General features: G+C 33.6%; 1 protein-coding gene and 2 long non-coding RNA genes across 3 annotated transcripts in view; 2 read left to right on the top strand and 1 right to left on the bottom strand.

The window, feature by feature from the left end:
* The first annotated feature begins 1689 nt into the window (after positions 1-1689).
* LOC122528750 (potassium channel subfamily T member 2-like) overlaps positions 1690-24738 on the top strand; it is a 142736-nt gene continuing 119687 nt past the window's right edge. Inside the window, exon 1 of the mRNA XM_043654199.1 lies at positions 1690-4532. Coding sequence (XP_043510134.1) covers positions 4462-4532 — 71 coding nt within the window. The 5' untranslated portion in view covers positions 1690-4461. The remainder of the gene's footprint in view (positions 4533-24738) is intronic.
* LOC122528778 lies at positions 6029-9205 on the bottom strand. The gene is made up of 3 exons (XR_006306665.1): positions 9195-9205; positions 7770-7788; positions 6029-6174 (listed from the first exon to the last, which is right to left on the bottom strand). It is a non-coding gene; the product is annotated as an uncharacterized LOC122528778 (long non-coding RNA).
* LOC122528777 lies at positions 6033-18138 on the top strand. The gene is made up of 3 exons (XR_006306663.1): positions 6033-6170; positions 17495-17500; positions 18126-18138. It is a non-coding gene; the product is annotated as an uncharacterized LOC122528777 (long non-coding RNA).

Below are 24738 nucleotides of genomic sequence, written 5' to 3'. Positions count from 1 at the left end.
GTTTGATAATTCGACAATAACGAAATCCAGGGCCGATATCGAGGTCTTTCAAATATTTGCTTCTCACGTTTCGCGTTTCACGTTACTCGGTGACCTAATGGGGATAGTCGGAGAGAAACCCTCTTACACTTTTCATATTTTGATTTCGAGCTATTATGTGCTTAATCTATTGCGAAGCATATTGTACAATATGTATTATACGCGGTATTATATTTTATATTGTATCGTGAAATTCTGTAGATTTAAACAATATTTTGTCATCGTCTGCGCAAATCTTCCACGTGAGTTCAACAATTTTATGAAATTGAAAAGTATATAACTTTTACTGTTTTACTATAATATTATTATTATTATAATATTTCATCACATGTACGAGTCTTCCAGCTAAATCAGACAAATTAAAGGAAAGTATAATCTTCATCATTTTATTATAATGTATTAATATAATATTTCTTCATATACACAAAGTTTTCATCCAAGTTCGACAATTTAATTCAATTATTTAACTTTACAATTTACATAATAATAATTTTTAAAATATATACATTAAATATAATATATATATTATTATACAATAATTTTATAATTTATTATATTTGTATAATAAAATTTTACAATTTCACAATTTAATCTTACGAAATTAAAAAAAAATACAATTCTTACCATTTTATTATAATATATTAATATAATATTTCTTCATCACACACACAAATTTTTCACCTAAGTTCGACAATTTCATTTAATTATTTAATTTTACAATTTACATACTAATTTTTAAAATATATATTAAATATAATATACATATTGTTATACAATAATTTTATAATTTGTTATATGTATGTAACAAAATTTTACAATTTCACAGTTTAATCTTACCAAGTTAAAAAAAAATACAATTCTTACCATTTTATTATAATATATTAATATAATATTTCTTCATCATATAAACAAATTTTTCACCTAAATTCGACAATTTAATTTAATTATTTAATTTTACAATTTACATACTAAATTTTAAAATATATATTAAATATAATATACATATTATTATACAATAATTTTATAATTTGTTATATGTAACAAAATTTTATAATTTCACAGTTTAATCTTACCAAGTTAAAAAAAAATACAATTCTTACCATTTCGCTATAATATTATTAACATTATAATAATTCGTCATATATACGAACTTAAAGAAAGCTATAATGGTATATAACAATAATAAAGGTAAATTTCATCGCTTTACTGTGACATTAATTTTACAACTTAGCATTCACGTTGCATTTTGCGTATACTTTTTTACTCGAGAGAGAACAATTCAAATATCGTCGAAATCTCCGCGACGGAAACGCGCCGTTCGCGAAACGTTTCAAAGCGCGTATCTCATCCGCGCAGCTGCTCGGCGACTTGTAACGCTTCGAGGCAAGTTGGAAAAACTTCACGTCCCCGTCTGCTTAATCGAATCACTGCAATTCATCCGCAAATACTGCGAGGGAAAAATTGGCGAACGCGAGGGATGAGGAGGAGGACAATGGAAGATCGTGGTAATCAGAGCCGGGGCTCGATTACGCGGAACTCGCAGGCCTCTTGTCTACGTATCGCGCGGCAATCACGCGATTGCTACGCGAGAGACGATGGAATTTGTCGGCGACAGTGGGGGAGAAGTTGGCGAGAGCACATCGAAGCGGAAAGCGTGCCAGACGTGCTGGATCCGATGGCGATTTATTATTTTTCGTCTATTTTTCCAGTCACCTTCTCTCTCCGCTCTATGTCTTTTTCTCTCATTATGCGAACAGGAGAGAGCCTGGCTTCCACGCGAAAAGCAAGTGGAGATATGTATATATATATAGAGAGAGAGAGAGAGTGAGTGAGTCGGAAAATTAGGAGGGGAGAGTTGGCGGCGAGCTTGCGCGGAAGTCGGCGAACGGGCAGAACGAAACGGAAGCTTGAGGCTGAACCCGCTAGTCGGCGCTGGGCCAGGCCACGCGAAGCGCCTTGTGGTTGCGGGAGCTTGGCGAGAGGAGAGCTGCCTGCGCGGCAACCTCTCTCGATGCCTCAACGGCGGGCTAATGAAACCTCGAGAGCGCCGCGTTTCCGCTTGAAGCTGCCCGCTGACTCGCGACACGCCGAACGTTCCAAAAGATGCGGTACCTCAAGAGGAAATGCCGTTGCCTCCAGCTGAAGAGGACGCACCGTGACCACCGACGGCCGTGACAGGATCGTCGATCACCTGTCTGTCCCCGTCCCAATCTTCGATTGAAGACAAGAAAAGAAGAGAAAAGAAAGAGAAGAAAAGAAAAAAAAAGAAAAAGTTTCAGTCTCCTCGGTCGAGAAAAGTTTCAGCCTCAAACAGAAGAGTTGCTTGTCACCCTGTGTTCGTTCTTCGATCGACGAGGAAGATCATCGGTGAAACGTCGAGTTCCCCCCGATAGAATTTTTACAGTTTTACTGTTCGCGTGGGAAACGGTGGTGCGCCAGGCAAACAGTGTCGTTTCGGCGAACGTGTGTCGCTCGGGTGTCAACGGTATCGCGGATTATGTTCGACGAGCTTGTGCCGGGACCAATCGAGCCGGAGGATCCCCAAACGTCCTTGGATCCCGAGTGGACGAAGCAGCGGTGCCTCGTCGTCGACGAGGCGAGTCAGTCGTCGCGGGGAGATCGACGGAGAGGTTCCGACGAGAGGAATCGTCGGGACAACGTATCGAGCGAATCAACATAACGATTGACTGAGTGTGTGTGTGTGCGTGAGAGAGAGAGAGAGAGAGAGAGAAATCGAGAGAGAGAGAGAGAGAGAGAGAGAGAGAGAGAAGAAGAAGAAGTTTTTTAATCGTCGTTGTTGACGATCGACGAGAGGGGGGGACGAGCGTCGGGGTGAACCTTCTCGGGGACGCTCCTCTCTCGGCTCTCTCGCGGTAATTCGTGGCCTTGCAACGTGGGAGCATGCTGACGTCTTTCTCTCCGGGAACGTGTCATCCGTGGCTGCTTCTCAAGCTCCACCGTTACAATCCATTGCGATCATTCCCTCAGGCGTGCTAACGTGACTGGAGGATTTCATTAGAGGAGCGAGCGGAGACGGAGAAGGAAATAACGAGGAGAGAAGAAAGGAGAAGGAACGAGAGAAAAAAAAGGGGTGGAGAAGAAAGACGTCAGAGGACGTGAAGGAGAAGCGAAACAAAAAAAAAAAAAAAGAGAAAAAAAAGAAAAGAAAAAAAGAGAAAAAAAGTAGAAAGAGCGGTGGAATTACGGGTGACGACGGGTTCGTTCGCCCCCGTTGAACCAATTTAACGTAATAAAGTAAGTGTACGGTTGGCTGGAGGAGAGGGCGAGTCGTCCTTTGCGAGAAGAAGACTCCTGAAGAAGAAGAAGAAGAAGAAGAAGAAGAAGAAGAAGAAGATTCCCGAGGGCGGTGTGTGTGTGTCTCGCAGCGGAGCAAACAGGCGGCCGTACCGTTTTCTTCCTAATTACCGATATTATCGAGCACGCTGGTTGGCGGGTCCAAAAACGTAGAGTATTTTTAATACACACACGTATACATACACACATACACACACACACAGACACACAGACACACACATACAGAGAGGCAGGCGCGTGGCACGCGTTATTGTCTACGCGTGCGTGTGCCGTGTCCCAGGTGGCTGGTAATTAAGTGTAGAATTTAATCGACGTTTATCGTTTTAACCGTTGTTTCGAGAGGAGGGCGAAGGGTGAAAAAAAAAGAAAAAAAAAAAAGACAAGCAGAGACGACGAAACGTGGTCCAACTCGATAGAGAAACGATCTATCCTAACGTCGCGGTCCAACTAGTAGTGACATAGTTTTATCGATCCGTTGTTCTTGCGTGCGTGCGTGTGTCACGCGTCGACCGTGCAAGACGCGTTTATTTTTTACGACTCCGATCGCCGAATTGTAACTACGCGAGCGTAACTACGCGGAACGCGCTAGATAAACGCTAGAAAAAGACCTGTGCATCGCGTCGAGTGTGTCCGTGTTTTTTCTTTTTTTTTTTTTTTTTTCCTTCCCGCGAAACAAGCGTCGTTTATCGACCTCGTCCCCTGCGAAATCGTCGCGCGCGCGGCGCACGAAGCGAACCGCTTTTTCTCCGTTTTATTCACGCCGCGAGAGAAGAAGAAGAAAAGAAACAAAGGCACAAAACAAGAGAAAAGAACGTTCCCATCCCTCTGCTAGCGTGGAAAATCACCGACGCCTGGTGAATTTAAAGAGAAAGCAAAAAAAAGAAAAAAGAAAAAAAAGGAAAAAAACGAGAGAGAAATGATTGTTAAAGATTGAACAGTTTGCAAAGGATTTTCGCAAGAATATGTGAAAAATCACGGATAATCGTGACTGCTTCAGAGTGATGAATAGGTGAATTCGAGAAAAGGGTTTTTGCGTTGCCTGGATTCGGGGGTGAATCGGTGAATATAAGAAAAACTCAGTATGTGCGATCGAGAAAGGCATTAGCTATGACGACTTCGAGCAGATACAGCAGCTACAACTGTCTTACCAGCTGGGACAGCTACGACAGAATACCAAGGTAGTAGACCGATAATTTACATTTTCCATTGTGCGATCCATCGGCCGATTTTAAGTGGCTTGTAATTTCGAGCGGCCAGGGATGCAGGATTTCACGCCGATAGTATGTCCTATTTTCGTCGGAACTCTTGCTTTATACGAGTTGCCGATGAATTATTGAAACGAGCCTGACCGAGGTTCAATCTCGGTCAATTCGTTTCCATTTTCGTCGTATCATATAGTTACACTAATTAGCGTATGTTTTATTTACGACGGTCAGAGATTTACAACGAAGGTTGTCAGTTTTCCGAATATCATGCTTTATGATAGCAGAAAATAAGCAGGATAATTTGTGTTCTTTGTTGATTAACGTTGATTGACTTTAATGGTACAGAATTTCGTAACCGGAAGAATATTAGTTGACAGTTCGCAACCTAATATTAATTTAGAATTGAATGGTATATACCTCACGCGAGTTGCGAGAACAAAATGTTCCCGACGTCGTTAAATGATTGAGATTAACATTAGATGATTAGGTTCGTTAAACTTTATTAATAAATTAAAACTAAAAAAATTTATTCTACGTGATATACAATCAATCGTATCTATCAAATTTCGTATATTTAAAACAAGAAGATGAGAATTTTGGATAGTTCTTAATTAATTTAAAGTTAGTTGAAATTAAACCGCCTCTAACCCACAGTAATTGTAAAATAAATCGTTTGATTTCTTGTTATCATTCAATTGACATTTTCTAAAAATTTGCGCATGTGCACATAGACCTTCGTGACTGAATCTGTGCTTCAATATTTTTCGCAACGCGTCAAAATTTCTTGTAATCGGAACACACTCGACTCAGCTCGTATTTCTTTAACCTTTCGAGGGAAAGAATGTAAATTCGCTCGCAGATTTTTACAGACACCCGGCTTTTTTATCACCATCCGTATCCGGCAGGGCAGTTTAAGCAAGATTACTTTTTACAGAGGAACCATGGCAATCCAATTACAAAACAATCTGTTTTTCAGCAGGATCGCCAGGAAGAACCTCTGATAAACATGATATAGTGCTCACGAAAATATCATAAACATTTCGTATTTCGATGAATATATTACGCGTCTGAAAATGTTTCGATATTTCATTAACACTGTTACGATTACATTAGACATGTTGGTTATATTGGTTCATAATACCTAGTACAAAGTATTATCTGTACAAAGGTAGCATAATCAATTGATTTTTAAACGAAATCTGGAATAAAAGGATCAATGAAATGTATACTGAATGAATTTAAAATTTTAATAATAATGTTAAAATGTTTTTATGGGACGATTAGACCCTGTAGAATTTTATATTAATTTACTTTTTGCATTTAATATAAAATTTAAATTAATATTTAATTGGGAGAATTATTAAATGTAATAAATTTTAATTTCAAGAAACTTTAATTAAAGAAAAATAATTTGATCTTTAATTTAAAATTAATAGAATAAATTACCTATAATAGCGTAACATTTTAGAATTAAGATAAATTTTAAATATAGAAATTTAATAATTAAGTCTGTTCGGCTTTTAAAAATCTTACACGATTCGAGTTCAAATCGAAGTAAGTCAGATTGGTTTCTATCTATAAAAATATTTAAATTATTTGTACGAAAAAACTGTAACTCAATATCATGATACCTGCCATATTCAAACACTGGTATTTAAATAGATACGATTTATAATAAATACGATTTAAAATAAATACAATTTATTAGACAAACATATTTAAATAGATACAATTTGTAGTATTCCGATCGCGTAAATTATTTTCTATAAAAGTTGTTGGAATTCTTGTCTACAATGGATTTATTATGATATTTCTATAGCAATAACAGCTTCTATAATTTTTAATGCTTACAAGAAGTCTTAGCGCTCTGTCAAGAATGTTATTGTACGCTATTTATAATATATTACTTATGGTCTTACTGCCGTGTCTGTTATGTTTAAGGTATTTTTGTAACAGTTGAGATCGATTCTATTATTGATGTTTAATTTCACCGTTTTCGGGGGAATCGCGTTAGGGTAATCAAACGGTATGGAGCTTCAAAATGATTAGCCCCATAACAGATTCTGTCGTTGGGATATTTCGCGTAAGCTAATATAAAGTCTCACTCTATCTTTCGTCGTGATTACTCGTTTGAAGACATTTTCTAACCACTTGCAAGTTTCGTTTGAAGCTTGCATTTAACGAATTCGAGATTCTATATTTAATAAATATATATTATTTGTAAATATTGATTCTCTTTAACGAACATAAAGATTTCACAATTAAAAATCGCGTTAGAAATTTATAAAATCTAATTCTACGAAATATTAACGATTTATGCCTTTTCATATTTGAAACTATGAACTGTTACTATGAACTTACAAATTACCGGAGAAGATTAGAGAAAGGTCGACAGTGCAATAAAGCTAACTAACTGTAAGACATAAAAGACACGTCAGTTAGTTAAATTTACGTTCTTTCGTTATATCAGTTTTAAAGTCAATTGGGAACTCTTTTAACCAAACGCGACTGGAAAAGGATATAAAAGAGATTGGCAACTTGAAACAATATAATACCAATTCGGAACGGTTGATTTTATCGTTCCATTTCACTGCCGCGAGTACAAATTGCATTTAAAACAATCTTCTCGCCGCGGAAAAATTAATCGCCTCGTTCGCTCGTTGCGTTCGTCGCACGATTTTTTCAAGAACAGAATTCTTTCCCTCGCCACTAACCTCGAACCAGTTAACGTCAAACACGGACAAGACATCGTACGTTTTTTTTTTTCCTCTCGTTTTCTCTTTGCTCTTATAACATCAAGGATTCAATCGTTTCAATTACGATACAAAGTTCAGTTGTTTCAAAGTCTCGTTTAAATCAATCAAGTTACTCGCATTCAAATCGTCCGAGTTAAAGTATAAGAACTATTAATACTTTGCATTTTTGGAAAATTTTGGAGTTTTGCGCATTTTTTTGGAAAAGATTCGCAAAATATTGGAAGCACGGTGCTTAGAGTGATGTTTCGTACATAAAACAAATTTCCACCGTTAACCTTCCGTTATTTTTAAAATAATTATATTTTTATGTTTTTAATTTTTAATTTTTTTATAATTCAATTTTAAATTGAAATATTTAAGTTTATATTTAACTTTAAGTTAATTGTTCCAACTTTTAGTTTTTAATTTTTTTGTATTTCAATTTTAAATTAAAATATTTAATTTTATATTTAACTTTAAATTAATTGTTTCAACTTTTAGTTTTTAATTTTTTTGTATTTCAATTTTAAATTAAAATATTTAATTTTATATTTAACTTTAAATTAATTGTTTTAACTTTTAGTTTTTAATTTTTTTGTATTTCAATTTTAAATTAAAATATTATATTAATTTTATATTTAATTTTAAATTAATTGTTTTAACTTTTAGTTTTTAATTTTTTTGTATTTCAATTTTAAATTAAAATATTATATTGATTTTATATTTAATTTTAAATTAATTGTTTTAACTTTTAGTTTTTAATTTCTTTATATTTTTATATTTTTAATTGTATCAAATGCATGAATTTGCGTAAAAATCCGCAGTTGGCTTACGAATTGCTGGACAGAAAGGGGTGAAATTGTACGAAAAATATACTTAATATTGTCGTCTATCGAAGTAAATTACAAACTACAAAATTCCTTGAGACGATCAATCTTTGTTTGAGCGGAACGTGATTCCCTGACAGTGGATGAATGCTAACAACTTAGGGTTGAGACTAGTTATTAATTATCGTTCGCAACCGTCAGGCTACTGCAATTAGGCAACTGCAGTTGAAAAAAAAATCATTCATTAGTGCTTGTTAATCCGTAATAACGATTTATGGCTTATCATTTGTTTCCCCGGTTTTTAATGGTAGTTGACAGTAACTAGGATAATAAATTACTAACGCTTAGGTAGGTAAATGAATGCACGTCCAACGTGAATTTCCTTTTTAAACGCGGTTAAATGCGACGTGTAAATTGTAAATAATTCCTGAATATACCGTATTACGCGAATAAACGGCGGGCGCGTATACTCGTACACAGATCCGAATCGCATGATTCTAGTTCCGCTTCCTGTCAGAAATGTTATCTTTATTGTCGGAGATTTATGATGCATCGCACGTCAGGAAGCACCGCGGCGACCTGCTCTGAACGCGATTCACTTTTCGAAATATTAACGACATAAAACGCGTATCGTTTCGTGGAAACGGGCAAACCGAACCGGAAGGATATAAACTTGCCGTTTCGCGCAACAATTTTCGTCATTTTCATTTGTAAAAGGGAGAATTTGCCGTTAAAGTAGGAATTAAATATTTATCAATACTTTATAACTTTGTTTAGTATTATTAACTTTAATATTAATGTTTAATATCATATAATATTATTAACATTGTTATTTAATATTATTTAATATCTTTGCCCCTTTAAATTTCCCGCAAATAATGCGTAAAAATCCGCAGTCTACTTATTAACCCTTTGAATTCGATTTGTTCTCAATATTGTTGTGTCTGCTTATTTATTTTAAGGTAAATTAGGTAAATTAAAGCATCAGTTTCATTGCCAGATAAATATTTTAAAACTTGATTTCTTTTCCTCTTAGGAGATAACAAATCGCTTGCATTCATTATCGGAAGAACTATTTATTAATTTATATTATTGATATTGGTAAATTTAAATTCACCATCACTATCTTGTGTATCTTCATAATCCACCTTTGAGATGGAAAAAATTAGTGTTTGCACTCGGGGACGAATTGTCCAATTGCATATGTATGTGGACGATTATTTGTCATAAACTGTGTTATAAATTATTTGTTATAACACTGTATTGATATATAATAAATATAATAACTGTATAACTGTATAACTAATATATAATATAATAAATATTATATAATATATATAAATATAATAACTGTATAACTAATAAATGTGTAACTAATATAAATATAATTAGTAATATAATAGCTAATAATTAATAATATAGTTAACAAATATATCAACTATATAACTAATATAATAAATATATAATAACTATATAACTAAATAAATATATGATGTAAACTTACAAAACTTGCAAACGACTATTGTTTAGTGAGATTTCAGAAATTGCACAGATTACTTTTTTATTACAGTAAATTTTTATTGCCAGTTCTAGTACGAGTTCAAAGGATTAATACTCGAACCCAGACGCCACGATGTCACGCAAGTTATATATTTAAATTAAAAAACTGTCCGATCGGGTATTTCTCTTTCTTTTTCTCTGTCATCGACATTGACCGAGCACGTGAAATTCGCTAATTGAGAGAAAGAAAAACTTTGCCTACCCATTCTACGAAGATTGCACACAGAGTCCGAGTCTTCGGGATTCCCACGCTTGGATAACTATGGGACAAGTGGTCGGTAAATATTTGATGCACAATCCTAATTCTGAATTTGCGGTCCCGGCTAACTAACAAGGGCTCTGCGTATATGCAGCTCGTCACTTGACGTTAAATGCATTGACACTGCGCTTTGGATCGTTTCGCGTTTAATTTGTGTGACTGTCGCGTGTGACTGGTAATTTACTTGTACCTCGGTGAAAGACTTAGGGTATTTGTAGAATTATCACAAGTGGACACGTCGTCGTTCACCTGGAGGAGGGAAAGGTTCGATCGATCGTGAGAAAATTTCAATTTAGACGCCATGATTTTTATGGAGAAATGTTGCGATATTTTCTGGTGTTACTTGATTTAATTGGTCCAAGAATAAATATTCATTCGTACAATTTTATTTCTTTCTCTTCAGACGTTCGTGCAATTTCATTTTCATTTCAACTTCACGAAGGTAATTAAGAAACAGAACATAGATAGACAATTATTTCATCTATTGAATGTTGTGAGAAGTGTCATACCTTAAATTTATACATTTAGATACGTATTAGATAAATATCTGCATTTTTACGATTATACTTGGTTCAAACTAACTCAATTGTTATAATTAATAAATAAGACACGAACGTCTCGGCTAGAAATATATTTAGACAAACATTACACGTGAAATTATTTATTATAACATTGAATACACGAATACTTTGTTTGTCCAAAATTTTGACAAAACCATAGCAAGCCCCGTAATCGCGAATTCCTTAGCAATTCGTATATCCCTGATAAAATTTCAATACCGTCGTCTGTATCATATAAACGACATTCTTCTAAATTTTTATGCCAAATTATTCTCGTGTATTTTCTTTTATCTAATTCTCTTTTTCAAAATCGCGACACAATTACCTCGTCGCTCGAAATTTAATATCACGCGCCGGGCGGAGTCGACCTTTATCATCTGAACAATCTCAAAATTATAGTAGAAGAAAAGAGGAGATTCTCGAGATTCTCTCGACGTTCAACCTTTACGATCCTTTGTTTGCTTTGCATCCACCGTCGGGAAGGGGAATAGTTCGCGCGACCGATGACCCAAATCCGTTAATCGGTTATCAACGATAGTTTACGAGTTTTCAGCGAGCGAACGAGACAACCGTGTGACATTTACACCCGCCCGTAAATTCCCGTTCTCTGTACGTAACTACGTTTCTCGTTCCGCGTTTATTCATACAAAAGGGTGACATTTTCACGCTTCTGCGGAACACACATTTCGAGAGACGGTAGCCTGCCTGACCCGACACCAGTCTTAAGTTACGAATCGACGTACCATAAATTATTCAACGTCCGATACGATCGGCCGACGAATCCCCGTTACGACGAATCCGCTCGTTCGGGGAATTTTCGTTGCATCAAACGCGACGCTGTATCTGGTTTAAAGGGCTGATTGAGATGAGGGGAGCGTATTTTTTTTTTTTTTTTAGAATATATATTCTTATCACATTTGGACCGATCGTGAGGGAATAATTTTTTTCGTGTGGTACTGAATCTGCTTTTCGATAGATAATCTAACTATCGAAACTTCATAAATAAATAAATATATATATATATAATATATTGTAACATATGTCTAATATATATAGTATAATACATGTATCTTTTATACAATATGTCTGATATATATACTATGAAAATGGAAATATACGAAAAATATATGGGGAAATAATAAATAATAAATGAAATAAACTAGTAATAATAAAATATACAGGTAATTTAAATTATTATGCCTTTTTATTACATACTCTAAATATTTAAAAAAAATAACACGTAAATGAAGCTCACAATATAATATAATATATAATATACAGTATTATAATATTATACTATTATACTATTATACTGTTAATAATATAATATTATAATATTATACTATTATACTGTTAATAATATAATATTATAATATTATAATATTATACTATTATACTATTATAATATTATAATACTATACTATTATGTTATTATACTGTTATAATATTATAATATTATACTATTATACTATTATAATATTATACTATAATACTGTTATAATATTACAATATTATAATATTATACTATTATACAGTTATAATATTATATTATTATACTGTTATAATATTATAATATTATACTATTATACTATTATAATATTATACTATTATACTGTTATAATATTATAATATTATATTATTATACTATTATAATATTATAATATTATAGTATATCTCTAATACACATTATATATATATAAGAATATAAGAAATATACGAGAATCTGAATAATAATAAACGAGCAATAACAAAATGGGTAATTTCAACCACCATATCATTCATTAACACTGTGCTTTAAATATTTAAAAAATAACACGTAGATGAATAATAATTATTATTATCCATTGTCAACATGAACAATGTTAACAATTATTATTAATTACTACCATATCATATTGTACTGTATTATACTATATCAACTACTATAATTGTTCACAATTGCATATTATTTATTCTTGTGAAAGAATCAGATAACAATTTAATAACAAATGCAACGGGAATGACTGTCGGAACAGGATTGTTAACCTATTTGTTAATCTGTACGTTCAGGGAACAGCCGTGTAATCCTGCGCCGATTACGCTTGCTATCATCTTTGTTGCTCTTTAAACTCGTTAAATAGCAACGTAATCAAGCCGCGATGCAGCTCGCCGAGGCTACAAAGGCTACCTACGTAAGAATGGAAGTTAGATAATAGAAGTTGGAAAAGTAACGTAGCTGCTCTCCGGCTGGTAACGAGTCAATTTCCAGCGTGAAAATTGAGACACGACGCGGGGACTAATTACACCGCGTGCACCCTCGTTTCCTCCTTTCGAGCGAGCCTCTCATTGTTCCTCACCGTTCGTATATTTGTTCCCGAGCTTCTTGCGTGTAATTCGGCCAGCGTGGAAAGGTTTAATCGGTATTTAATTACGCGTGGAAATTCGTTCGTACGCTCTTCGATTCTCATTCAATTATGGTTCCAGCCGAGTTTCATTCCAGATGAACGCTGGTCGAAGTTATGGTTTTTGCTTCGAACCACTAGACAAGTGGGTTTTTCTGCGTTATTAGGATATTTGGAAGGGCGAGTAATATGAGTAACAATGTAATGTTTAGTAGATGCAATTATAGTTATATTGTTTTAATTATATTATATTATGATTATATTGTTTTGTTATAGTAGATGCAACAATTATAACAATATTGTTTTATTATTTCACACATAGTAAAATAGAGAAATTATTTATTATTCGGTATTGATTTTCTGCTTTTCTTATTACGAGGCTTTCGTACCAAGTTGTCCACTGTTACGTTAATTTTAGAATTAAATTATAAAGGAAGAACGTTGAATTAATAGAATATTAAAAATTGCTAATTTTCGTATATTATAGAGAGATATTAATTTTAAATTAATTTTCTGCCATCACGCGTGGTTAGTCGGTCGAACATTTTCTAAATACTACGGCTATTTAATTAACTTAGTAACGGTATAATGCGATCAAAATTCTTTTAATTATAACGGTCACCAGATAGTCGAGATTAATTCCGAATCGAATTTGCGTACGAGTCCATCATCATTAATAATAATTTCTGTGAATGACACCACGCACGATTGAACAGATCGATAAATGGCAATTATCATCAGGGACGATTAACATTAGCATTTTGGATTGAATTATAGTTAGGTTTGCAGAACGAAGATGGATGCTGGGCTCTGCTAATATTACGTTTCTCATCTTCTTTTTTAATATGTTTTATGTCGAACGCAATAAATCCAAATTTTTAATATTATTCAGTCAAACGGTGGTACAAACACAGTTTCTGATTATTTTTTAAAAACGTTCGAAATCTTCCACATTTTTCAGTATTTTTAATAAAATTGGAACGTGCGAGCGAATTTTACATATAAAGATTGAAATTCGTCAATTGCCGGTGATTTTTATTTATCGATGTCCCAATTTTAGTTTATTTATACGGATTGTAGCTCGTATTTTTACTCGGATTGTCTGTACTTGTTATTTTATCAAATGTTCTGAATTTTTCGAAAGATTTCGAATTCGTGTCGAACACGAGTAACACAGAGACTGGGAACTATACAGAGTATAGACTTGAACATTTTTAATTATGCTCAAATTGGATGAAGTCTCTGACTGTGAGAGTACAGAAGTGCTCTTCAATAAAAGTAACATTACATTAACATTACAATATTAATATTAATACATTATAATAACATAATAATATATTATATTAATAATATATTGTAATAACATTATAATATTAATAATATTACGCAGTAATATATTGATATGCATACGTCAAATATATATGCAAGCATCTACGTAGCGAAAAATAATTTATTCACGAGCAAGAATTTACAACGCAACGAGCATTATAATTAAAACAACTGAAATTTTTATACTCATTGATCGCGCAGTGAATTAATCCTTCGATTTCTAACCGAAAATTAACAAAATTAAATTCCACTCTTCTCTCTTTTAACGCTAGAACTATCAAAAACAGTCGAAACGATCAATTTAGAATTTTTATATATTTATAACAGCGTGCTCTTAGAGATTGGAATGATTTTTAATTATATTATATTATAAAATTTTTATTATTATTATATAAATAACACACATTGTAATGATATATAATTTTTATTATATAAATAATATAAATTATATTATAAAATTAAATTTTATATTAAATTTTCAATTATATTTTAAAATACATAAACAGAAGCATGCGTTAAACTTTTTCCTGTTTCCCTTCACTTTCATTTCTCAATTTTTTTCAATTTTTTTTTTTACACTTTGATCGTCGATAGATCCACTAACTGTTAACGTTGATCCCGAACACATTGAGTTGTTCTCTTCATCGTGCCAATAAATAATCACGCGAATCATTTACAATCCGCGCCATCTTTCAAGTTGATCGCCGCATATTAACTTCCACGAAGGGCGTATTAATCCGTTTTCCATATCGGACGCCACGGGAGTGTCGCGTGCATTTACACCAACAGCAACTAACAGATAGCAAACAACAATCCCAAGAGCCGGAAATAATTAATAACGATGTAATCGCCGCGGCGTTATTAGCGTCGCGTTGCACGCGTTGCTCGTTAAAGCTTCGAACGAGGTCCTCGCGCTTAGTTATTCGATTAACCTCTCAGGGGACTCGGAGATAACGCGAAGTAATTCGGAAGGTGTCCGGACAAAGTGTCTCGTTGCCCGAGGGCGAGTAATTGAACGACCAGTTGCTCCTCGTACCTCGTCGAATCCCGGTATTTTTAAGATCCAGACAACGCGAGCCACTTGGACACGGTGCGAAGAGTTGGCGTTTCTCCTCTTCGTTAATAGAATTTCGATGAGTTTCGAACGATATTGAGTGCCCGTTCGAGCCTGTTACTAGCTTCGGGCAGAGACGGTAACGCAGTTACCCGAGTTGGAACTCGGCTGTTGATGGAAACTCGCTGGAATTCGCGATGAAATCGGAGACAGCCGAGGCTGCGGGATAACAGTTGACAACGATGAAATCCTTGGTGATTTCCAGTTTCGCAAATCCCGTTGCCTGTTCGATCGTCAACGCGATACCTGGCGAAACATTTCGTCGAGTCTTCACGTCATCGCTTCAGCCTCTTGCGGTGGAATGACGGTGCCACGCGCGTCGAGAATTGTTTTGTGTCCCGAAAAAAATTCCAATGTTTTCTCAGTTTTAAGCATAATTAAGTATAATTCGTGCAAAATAATAAATAATAAATTTATTACTTCTCGATAATTTCTATCGAGTGATATCATACCGACGAGTTCGAAACGAAAGCGACGGATTATCGTGTACGGTTTGGTCACTCGTTATGGTCCGCAATCAGTTGCCAGCACATTTGCGCTGGAATGACGGTGCCACCCGCATTTGTTTTGTTTCGCAACATTTTCTGAGTTTCGAGTATATATTTAAAATGTAACGCAGGCAAGACAAATGAAAGACAAAGTTTATTACTTTTCAATAATTTCTATTCAGCGATATAACACACCGACGAGTTCAAAAGAAACAAAAATCAACAAATTATTGTGTACGGTTCGGTCACTCGTTATGGTCCGCGAACCAGCTGCTAGTTAATTCATTTAGTTACAGTGCGTGGAGATTTTATTTGGATTTTTTTTTTTTTTTCTTTTTTTAGATAAATGTGACGAAAATTGTATCAACCGGTGTCTGATAGGATAAAATTCGCGAAATTATAATTAGACTGCGAATTATTTCCCCGTTTAGAAGAAATTTCACGTGAAACTATATGGTTTAAAAATAATTTCTATCTTTTAAATTGTATTCTCGGAATTACGAGATTTTTGCAAAAATTCAGCAATTATTTATACCTGTGATTCCACCGCGTCAGAATTTTTTCATCGTTATTAAATAACAGGATAACGCGACTATGCAGTCCAAATATTTGCTGCGAGTATATAACATTCAGGATCCAAGTTTTAGCGGATTTTCAACGTGTATTTAAATACAATATACGCAGCTTGTACCTTTAATTATAATTAAAGCTCCATGATGAGAGTAAATATGTTCCTGATTTAATAAAAAGTCAACATTAATTTTTCTCAAAAGCACTCGTACATGTTTGCTAACAGAGAAAATAAAGAGATTTGGAGCACGTCGTTTTGACATCTTTACGATAATTTTTCAGTTGTATCGATTTTCGATTGCATTATAAATTCATTGTGATTGTCAAGATTAATGACAGTATATTTATAATTTATAAACTATGACTACCTTTTTGAAATGTATTTTATGTCTTTCTCTTGTTCTGAGTCACCTTTAAAATAATTGCGGGAGTTGTCATTTAAAAACTCATACGCAACGCCCACAGACTCATTTTTTTTCTGCAGAAAATCTCTTTCGTTCGGTAAACTTTCCCATAAATTGCAGATCCTAGCCTTTACTCTTGATGCGCGTGGGTTCACAGTGCGACAGTTGCCAGACAGTGGTAATACTTAAAAAAAAAAAAATTGCGACGAAAAGACGAAAGTTTATCCGATACTCAAAATCATTGTTCATGTAACATTCAGGACAATTTCTACTTTCTCGACTTTGTTGTTAGATTTCGTAGTTTGGTCGGAATGAAATTAAATCAAATTCGCATGGAATGATCTGAGCGACTAATTTTAGGATGAAGACATAAAATATTGCTGTTCAAACATTTGTGCGTCGCAGTGATGAATCAATTAGGATTCACTGAAAACGTGGCAAATATATTTATCGGCACCATTGTTATAGAATATTATTAATAACATGATTAATAATTCAGTTATCAAAAGATGATGAACAAAAGGAAAAACAATTTGAATTTAATTGTTTCGTCGGTAGTAAAAGTTTTTAACGTGTGTGAACAAAACATGGCTGGATATTGTGTAAATGTATCGCCGTATAAACAAGTGAACGTCGAACAAACAGTAGGAACTATCAAGTGCGAATTATTTTTAATTCATTTGTCATAGGTTTTTGATCTATTGATAGACAATTGTGCATATTTCGAACAATGAACTTATTCAGGATCGTCTGATCTATTTAAGGCTTAAGTCGTAAAAACAACCCTTAAAGTGTGGAAAATATTATAACAGTTGTAACGTTCGTGACCTGACATTGGACTTTCGCGTCGTTTTTAACTTTAAAAGCAAAGCAAGGAATAGAACAGAGAGAAATCTCAAACAGGAGTCTCATTATGTCATGTTAGATCCGTCGGTCTCTCTCCGAATTCTTTTTCTGTGATACGACACGTGGAAAGAAAGAACAAAAAGTCGGGCAAGAAGTTTTATCTGCCGGCCATTGTCAAACCACCGACGACCTTTCCCTGTCTTTTTTCTTTAGTAAAGAAAGGAGATTTTCAAATTTTTTTTGCCTTTGCAATGAAATTGGGACGAATTTTGTTAGCAAAGTTTTTAAAGATTTTTAAAACGAAAATGTGTAATCGACTTTTCGTGTTACTAACTTGATTTAAAAGATTAAGGATCAAGCAATAATTTATTATGGTATCGTAATTTTTTTGATATCTTATGAAATTACAGAAGCTACGTAGAAAAATATTGAACGAACCCTCGAAATTTCGTTTCATAGTCTCAATATTGAAAAAAAAAACAGAGTTTGAAAGCACAAATTAATTGAAGAGAGTTCCAAATGAAATTGTGCATTAACACAATAACGTCTTCAACGGGTTAGATTTAGGTTAGGTTTACATAACCTTATTAGCAATCTATCTCTTTTCTTATTAATGTATTATATTTATCATATTTATAATGTTATAAATTATATTTATATTTATAATATTTATAGATTATAAATTATAAATTATGTAATATTTATAATATAATGTATTATATTTTTCCCAGCTTTAAAAAATACTCTTTCACCAACGCTGCCATTATGCTCAGATTAAAAAACAATTCTTAGGAAAAATGAAAAAACAATGCTATAGTAAATAAACAAGACGAATGATAGTCGATGATTAAAAATTAAATTACGCATCGAAGTTATAACGAAAGTGATTATAAATATTATTAAAATGCCATTCTCAGAACGAACAGTTTCGAATAATCCCCACCAGTATGTCCTCAATCCATCCTCAATTTGTAATTTGTGCAAAGTTCAATATATACGACTGTGGAATATATTATTGTCTACTGAAGATAAATCCTTCCCTCAATGACAATAAAGAATCAGTCCTAAGACTAATACACTTTCTAACATTTACAATAAATTGTACAAATTAACTCCAAGTCGCTGAAAACCCATACAAGTGGTCGACTCTAAACAATGAGAATAAAACAGAGAAAAAAAGTTTCGAATAAGTGACAGATATAAGGTTACCTTTCTAACACCACGGAGTATTCTTAAACGATTCGAATCCATCGCGTTCAAGTTCAAGCGTAAGTACTCGAAAGTAGAACTATCTTTTTACTTTCGAATCTACTTGCCAAGCTTCGCTAACTCTGCAGTCCAATTGTGAAATCGTCGAAAGATGGAGAACAGTGTCGCGAAACCGCTGCTCTTTCGATGGGCGTTCAACGCGCATGATGAAGCAGCGTTGGGGTGAACTCGGTTAATCGAGTTGATGCGGAATCGAGCGTGGGCAGGGAATAGGTGGAACTCGGTGGAAATTTCGAGGTCTGCTCGTGGCAGAAGTCTCTCGCGGTGACGTTGAGGGACTGACACTGATCGAAATACCTTGTTCCCTTGGAACACCGGTAGCCGGTCGAGTATTTCGCCGGAAGTGCGATGGCCGCACCGGCCGCTTCCGGTGCGGTCGCTAATGAAACACGGCGAAACGTCGGGCCGGCTGTCGAGCCCGTTGACTTGTCGAACGGGGAATGGTAAATTGATCGTAAAAGCGACAGGCGATCAACCTGGGCCGGGTTCAACGTTTAATTGCCAGAGCGCGTTTCGCGATCTGTGGGACGAGACCTGTATGACGGTCTCCCAAGTCTCGCGAGTCTCAACGTATCGTGCCTCCGTTTAATTCAGTGGAATTCGTCGGCTACGTTCCGCCAATAATCGTCGGTTTAATAAAACTCTCCGGATGATCGTAAATTGCTTCCTTCGTGTTAATCGCCGTGCGCGCGTGCACGCACCATCAACCGAACTTGATGCACTTTTGACATTTCGCGAAGAACGGGATTGGTGGGCGGGGATTTTGGACCTGTGGAATTTGCTCTGCGAATACTTGCGCTTTCGGTTGCCGCTGTCGTTCAAATGTCAGCGTTATATTGCGATTTTTTCTTCTTTCTTTTTCTTTTTTTTTTTTTTTTTTTTTTTTTTTTTTTTTTTGTATTTTCATGTTTCTATGAATATAAATATAAATTCCGTGTAGCACGGAACAAATAAAGTTGGAGCATTTCGATGAATATGAATAATACTGGACGGAGTGTGCGAGATGAAAAATAATGGAAGATACAGAGTCGATAACGCAGAGTGTAATATATATCGTATCGATTGGTTGGTTCAGTTGGGATTGAAACGACTGTAAAAATTAAACTATAAAAAATGACTGTATAAATTGAGCTGTATGAATGATTATATAATATTGTGACTAAATCAGAATTTTGTTTGCTACCCTACAAACATGTTTCATCAAAAATATTATGATATTTGTCGATGCATTCTTAGTCATTGGATTTCTATAATTTTTACGCACGTATATGAAAAATTTAAAGATATACAAATTTTCAGAACTGCTGCGTTTTTCGTTAAATTTCTATTCAGAAATCTCTGTTCTTTAAATTTCGATTGGGAACATTTGAAATTGCATAATGGTCCGCGGTCTAGTAACGATCTCTTCTTTTAATCATCTTTTCGGTTGATTTGTCGTTGTGCGTGAAATGTTCACGCGCTGTTTGAATTATTAGATTCTATCTGGCGATTAATTAACAACCGCTGAATTTTAGAAGCAAGAAATTTGAAGAAAGAAACATTTTAAATTCCACAATTCCTATAAATCTAGAATGACGCAACTACGTAATTGGTAATTGATTAAATAGGCGGTAATTTTCACATGAAAAATCGACATCTCACACGCGCCTCAACACAAATACAAATTTCTACGACTCGATATTTCTTACAAACGCTCTATGCATCCCCGTTCTGTGTTGACATTTTCAAGATAAGTGGCTTTCAGCTGCTTTTCGTTGCTTATTCCATAACGTGGATCTCTTTTAAGCAGACGTAAATTTAGATAGAGCGTGAGTGCTTCTGCTACCTAAACTGGTAGCTTCTTCTTCCGTGGCTTTTGTGAACTCTTTCTTTTACGTTAGTTTCACCCTTTCGTTGTTAACGTTGCAGAGAGAAAGAGAGAGAGAGAGAGAGAGAGAGAGAGAGACAGTTAACCTTTGGCAACGTACAAATAAAGGGAAACGCAAAATATGATTTAACTAAAATTGTCTTTAAATTAATATTTAATATAAATTAAATTAAAAATAAAACCTAAAATAAATATTTTAATAACAAAATGTTTGCAAATTTTTGATAAATTTAAGTTAAAGATTATAAAGATTTAAAATTCAAAATAACTTCTCTTAATATTTACGTCAACAGGAAATTATAGGATATTAATATCTTATAATTTTAAATACTAACTACCGACTTGGGTAATCACAGCTAGATCTTTCCTTTGATGTTACGTTTAAATTTCGCACGCTTTTCAGATTCAAACAACGAGATTCGATAAACAGTGAATATTAAAGTGAAAGAATTTCAACAAATACGAGATGAAACGTGACTGGCTTGATTTACCTATTGTTATTTTTAATTACTTTCTTATTATCTACTTGATAGCTTTTCAATTTCTATGTGTAATATCTCTAGGTAGATGATATATTTATTTACAAAAGATCAAGTATTCCACGATACGTATAAATATATATCGTTCATCGAGCGTGGGATTCAGAACGTGAACAAACGCATAATAGAAAATTCGTTTCAATTACGTTGTTCCCTTTAATTAATTTAGAATTATTTAATATAAAACACTCAGTGCATTATGAAGGATCGGTTCGTGCGAACCTGTTAATACGCGCGCGTGTGCCAACAATGGCAAGCGGGAGAAAATAATTTTCGACGAAATTCGACAAAAAACGTGAAATGCGAGATCCGATTGTTTTATAAATTATTTGTTGCGAGCTCGAAATTGCCTGACGTAAATTTCACCGTCTACGATACCGTCGCAGATCACGCGTGCATTAAATCTCGAAGACAAGATATGCATCCCACTCGTGTTTCCAGATTTATGAACTTTTTTTCCCCTCTTTCTTTCGAAAAGATACGAGCGCATTTCTGGCGACATTATCGTGAAAGTATTATGACGATGATATAAAAATGTTTCAAAATGTTTCTGCAACGCGTTCGTTCTCAATGTTTGGCGAATTCTCAGCGTAATATTTTCTGTAATAGCAGAGACTGCTTTTGTTCTTTTTCACGTATTTTCTCACGTGTGGATTGAAGTTTCGTGTAAGATCACGTGTAGTGTGTAATTAACAGTTTCGTCGTAACGCAACTGACATGTCAAAGTCGTTTCAAATTTTGTCCTGTTGCTGGGCTTTCTCTTCAAAAATTAGGGACGCCACTTGGACGAAAAATTATCAACGAAAACTGCTGGCAAATATCTGAGAGTAGATCAAATTCTGAACGAATCGAATACCCAAATTTATAGTTGAAATACTAAAAACAACATTTTACGTAGAATTACGTATTGTTATATTTGCCTGAAACACGCATTGTAAACTGGAATCAGTGATTTCAATTGGATTCTCTTGCACGAAGGATTTCGATGTTTTTTTAAATCGGATCTGATCGGAAACTTTCCGCCAGGGATAGTAGATTATTCAATTACTAGACAATATTAAACTCCTCTGCATTTGAAACAGGCAGAAACATCGAAAATAAAAAAAATTAATTCACCGCAAAATATATATTTATAATGCAGAGGAAAAGTACTTCGTTCATATTAGATTACCAAAATAAATATATCTTACACTATGATTTAGTAAAATAAAAATATTTTATTTGCTGATAATAAATTAAATAAATAAAACAGCAAAATTTTCAAACAAAATACTATTTGGAAATATTATCTTAGAAACGTTTTACAAGTAAAATGTTTTATTTTTAAACAAATAAAATATTTTATTCTCAAAAAATACACGCATGATATGAAATAAAATATCTATTTACCATTTGCCATTTAAAATAGCATTTCACCCAGCTCTGACCGCAACATATGATAGATCGAACGAACCTCCCTGGTTTACAAAAAAAAAAAAAAAGAAAAAAAGAGTTGAAGACGCCATTGTTCGACTGTTACGATGGAAATTCACCGCTTCGTATATCAAAAAAGAGAAGAACTTGGAAGGAAAAGAAAAAATTGGGAACTCGCGAGTGAAACGAACATTCGTTCCAGACATTGACGGCGTTATAAATGAGCGACTTCTTATAAATTTTTTGCTCGAGGCGAGGAGAGAAATTGGGTGTAAAAGCCCGTGAAAAGGGAGCTCAGAAGGGTAACACTTAGATCCGGTCCATCGGCTATTACCACTCGCTATTAAATATCCAGTGAAATGACGCGAGTCGCAGGATCATTTGCTTAACAGGAAATACGACGTCGTCGCGGAAATGATCGCGTGGTTATAACGATATTTCTGTGTGTGACGGAAACGCGTGCGAGAGGAGGAGCGCGAGAGGAAATGAAGTTCATTTTTCTTCCTCTTAACGAGCTCGCGCGTCTCCTTTTTCACGCTACGATGGCGAGTCTCGCGGCAATTACGAGTTATAGTTGACGCTCCGGTGGTGAAACATCGCTTCGGATTTTTGGTATAAAACGTGATGAACAATGCACTGCGTACGAGGTAGATCCTTCGTGTTTTACCTACCTGAGTTACGTACGTTTGTTTTAATATTCCCAGGGTTTGAGGAATTTTTAACTTTCTTGCGGACGTTTTAAGCATATTCAGAGTACCATAAACTATGTGACATGAATAATGTAATTATAATAATACAATTGTAAAATAATTATAATATTGCTTGTTATATTTGTGCATTGTATATCGTACGTATAATACTGTACGTTACGATTATTTTTTAATTGTATTATTATGTAAGATTGCAATATTGTACTGTATATTCTAACTTTTTGGTCATTCGAATTTCTACAAATCTTTGAAAAAGAAAAAACACTGTAAATAGAATGCGGATGTTCGTTCATTTGCAGAAAATAGGGAGTACATCGAAATCGGCAACTTAACTAACAATCGAAGCGTGAATTTTCATGAAAATTCATATTTTCGGCGATGTGGGCGACGAATCTCAATAATATTGTAAAATTATAAAAGACAGAGAAAAAGAGAATAACAATATAAAATAATATGAAATTATAAAAGTAAAATATAAAATATATATAACATATAAAAATTATATTTTATATTATTTTATTATATAAAATAATATAAAATAATAATGATATAAAATTATTAAAGATAGAGAATAACATTATAAAATAATATGAAATTATAGAAGTAAAATATAAAATATATATAACATAGAAAAGTTATAATATATTTTATATTATTTTGTTATATAAAATAATATAAAATAATAATAATAATATAAAATTATTAAAGATAAAAAAGAAGAGAATAACAATATAAAATAATATGAAATTATAAAAGTAAAATATAAAATATATATAACATATGAAAATTATAATATATTTTATATTATTTTGTTATATAAAATAATATAAAATAATAATGATATAAAATTATTAAAGATAAAAAAGAAGAGAATAACAATATAAAATAATATGAAATTATAAAAGTAAAATATAAAATATATGAAATTTATAATATATTTTATATTATTTTATTATATAAAAAGTAAAATATAAAATATAAAATATAAAAAGTAAATATGTGTAATATATAAAAATTATAATATATTTTATATTATTTTATTATATAAAGTAATGTAAAATAATAATAATATAAAATTATTAAAGATAGAGAAGAAGAGAAATAACGTTATAAAATATTACAGGCGGCAAGTGCTTCTCACGCTACGTGCATTCTGTTCGATTTTGCACTATCGAATTGTACAATCTACTTGTTGCCTGATATTCACTCATCTTAATTACCTACGAAATAAAAATCAACCAAACAATAATTTTAATTTTTCCAAAACGTGCAAGAATTATCGAAATAATGTGTGAGATACTCGTGCGT

The sequence above is a fragment of the Frieseomelitta varia genome, unplaced genomic scaffold, assembly GCF_011392965.1.
Source record: "Frieseomelitta varia isolate USP_RPSP 00005682 unplaced genomic scaffold, Fvar_1.2 scaffold_258, whole genome shotgun sequence".
Classification (NCBI taxonomy): Eukaryota; Metazoa; Arthropoda; class Insecta; order Hymenoptera; family Apidae; genus Frieseomelitta; species Frieseomelitta varia.
This window is presented reverse-complemented; position numbering and strand designations above follow the sequence as displayed.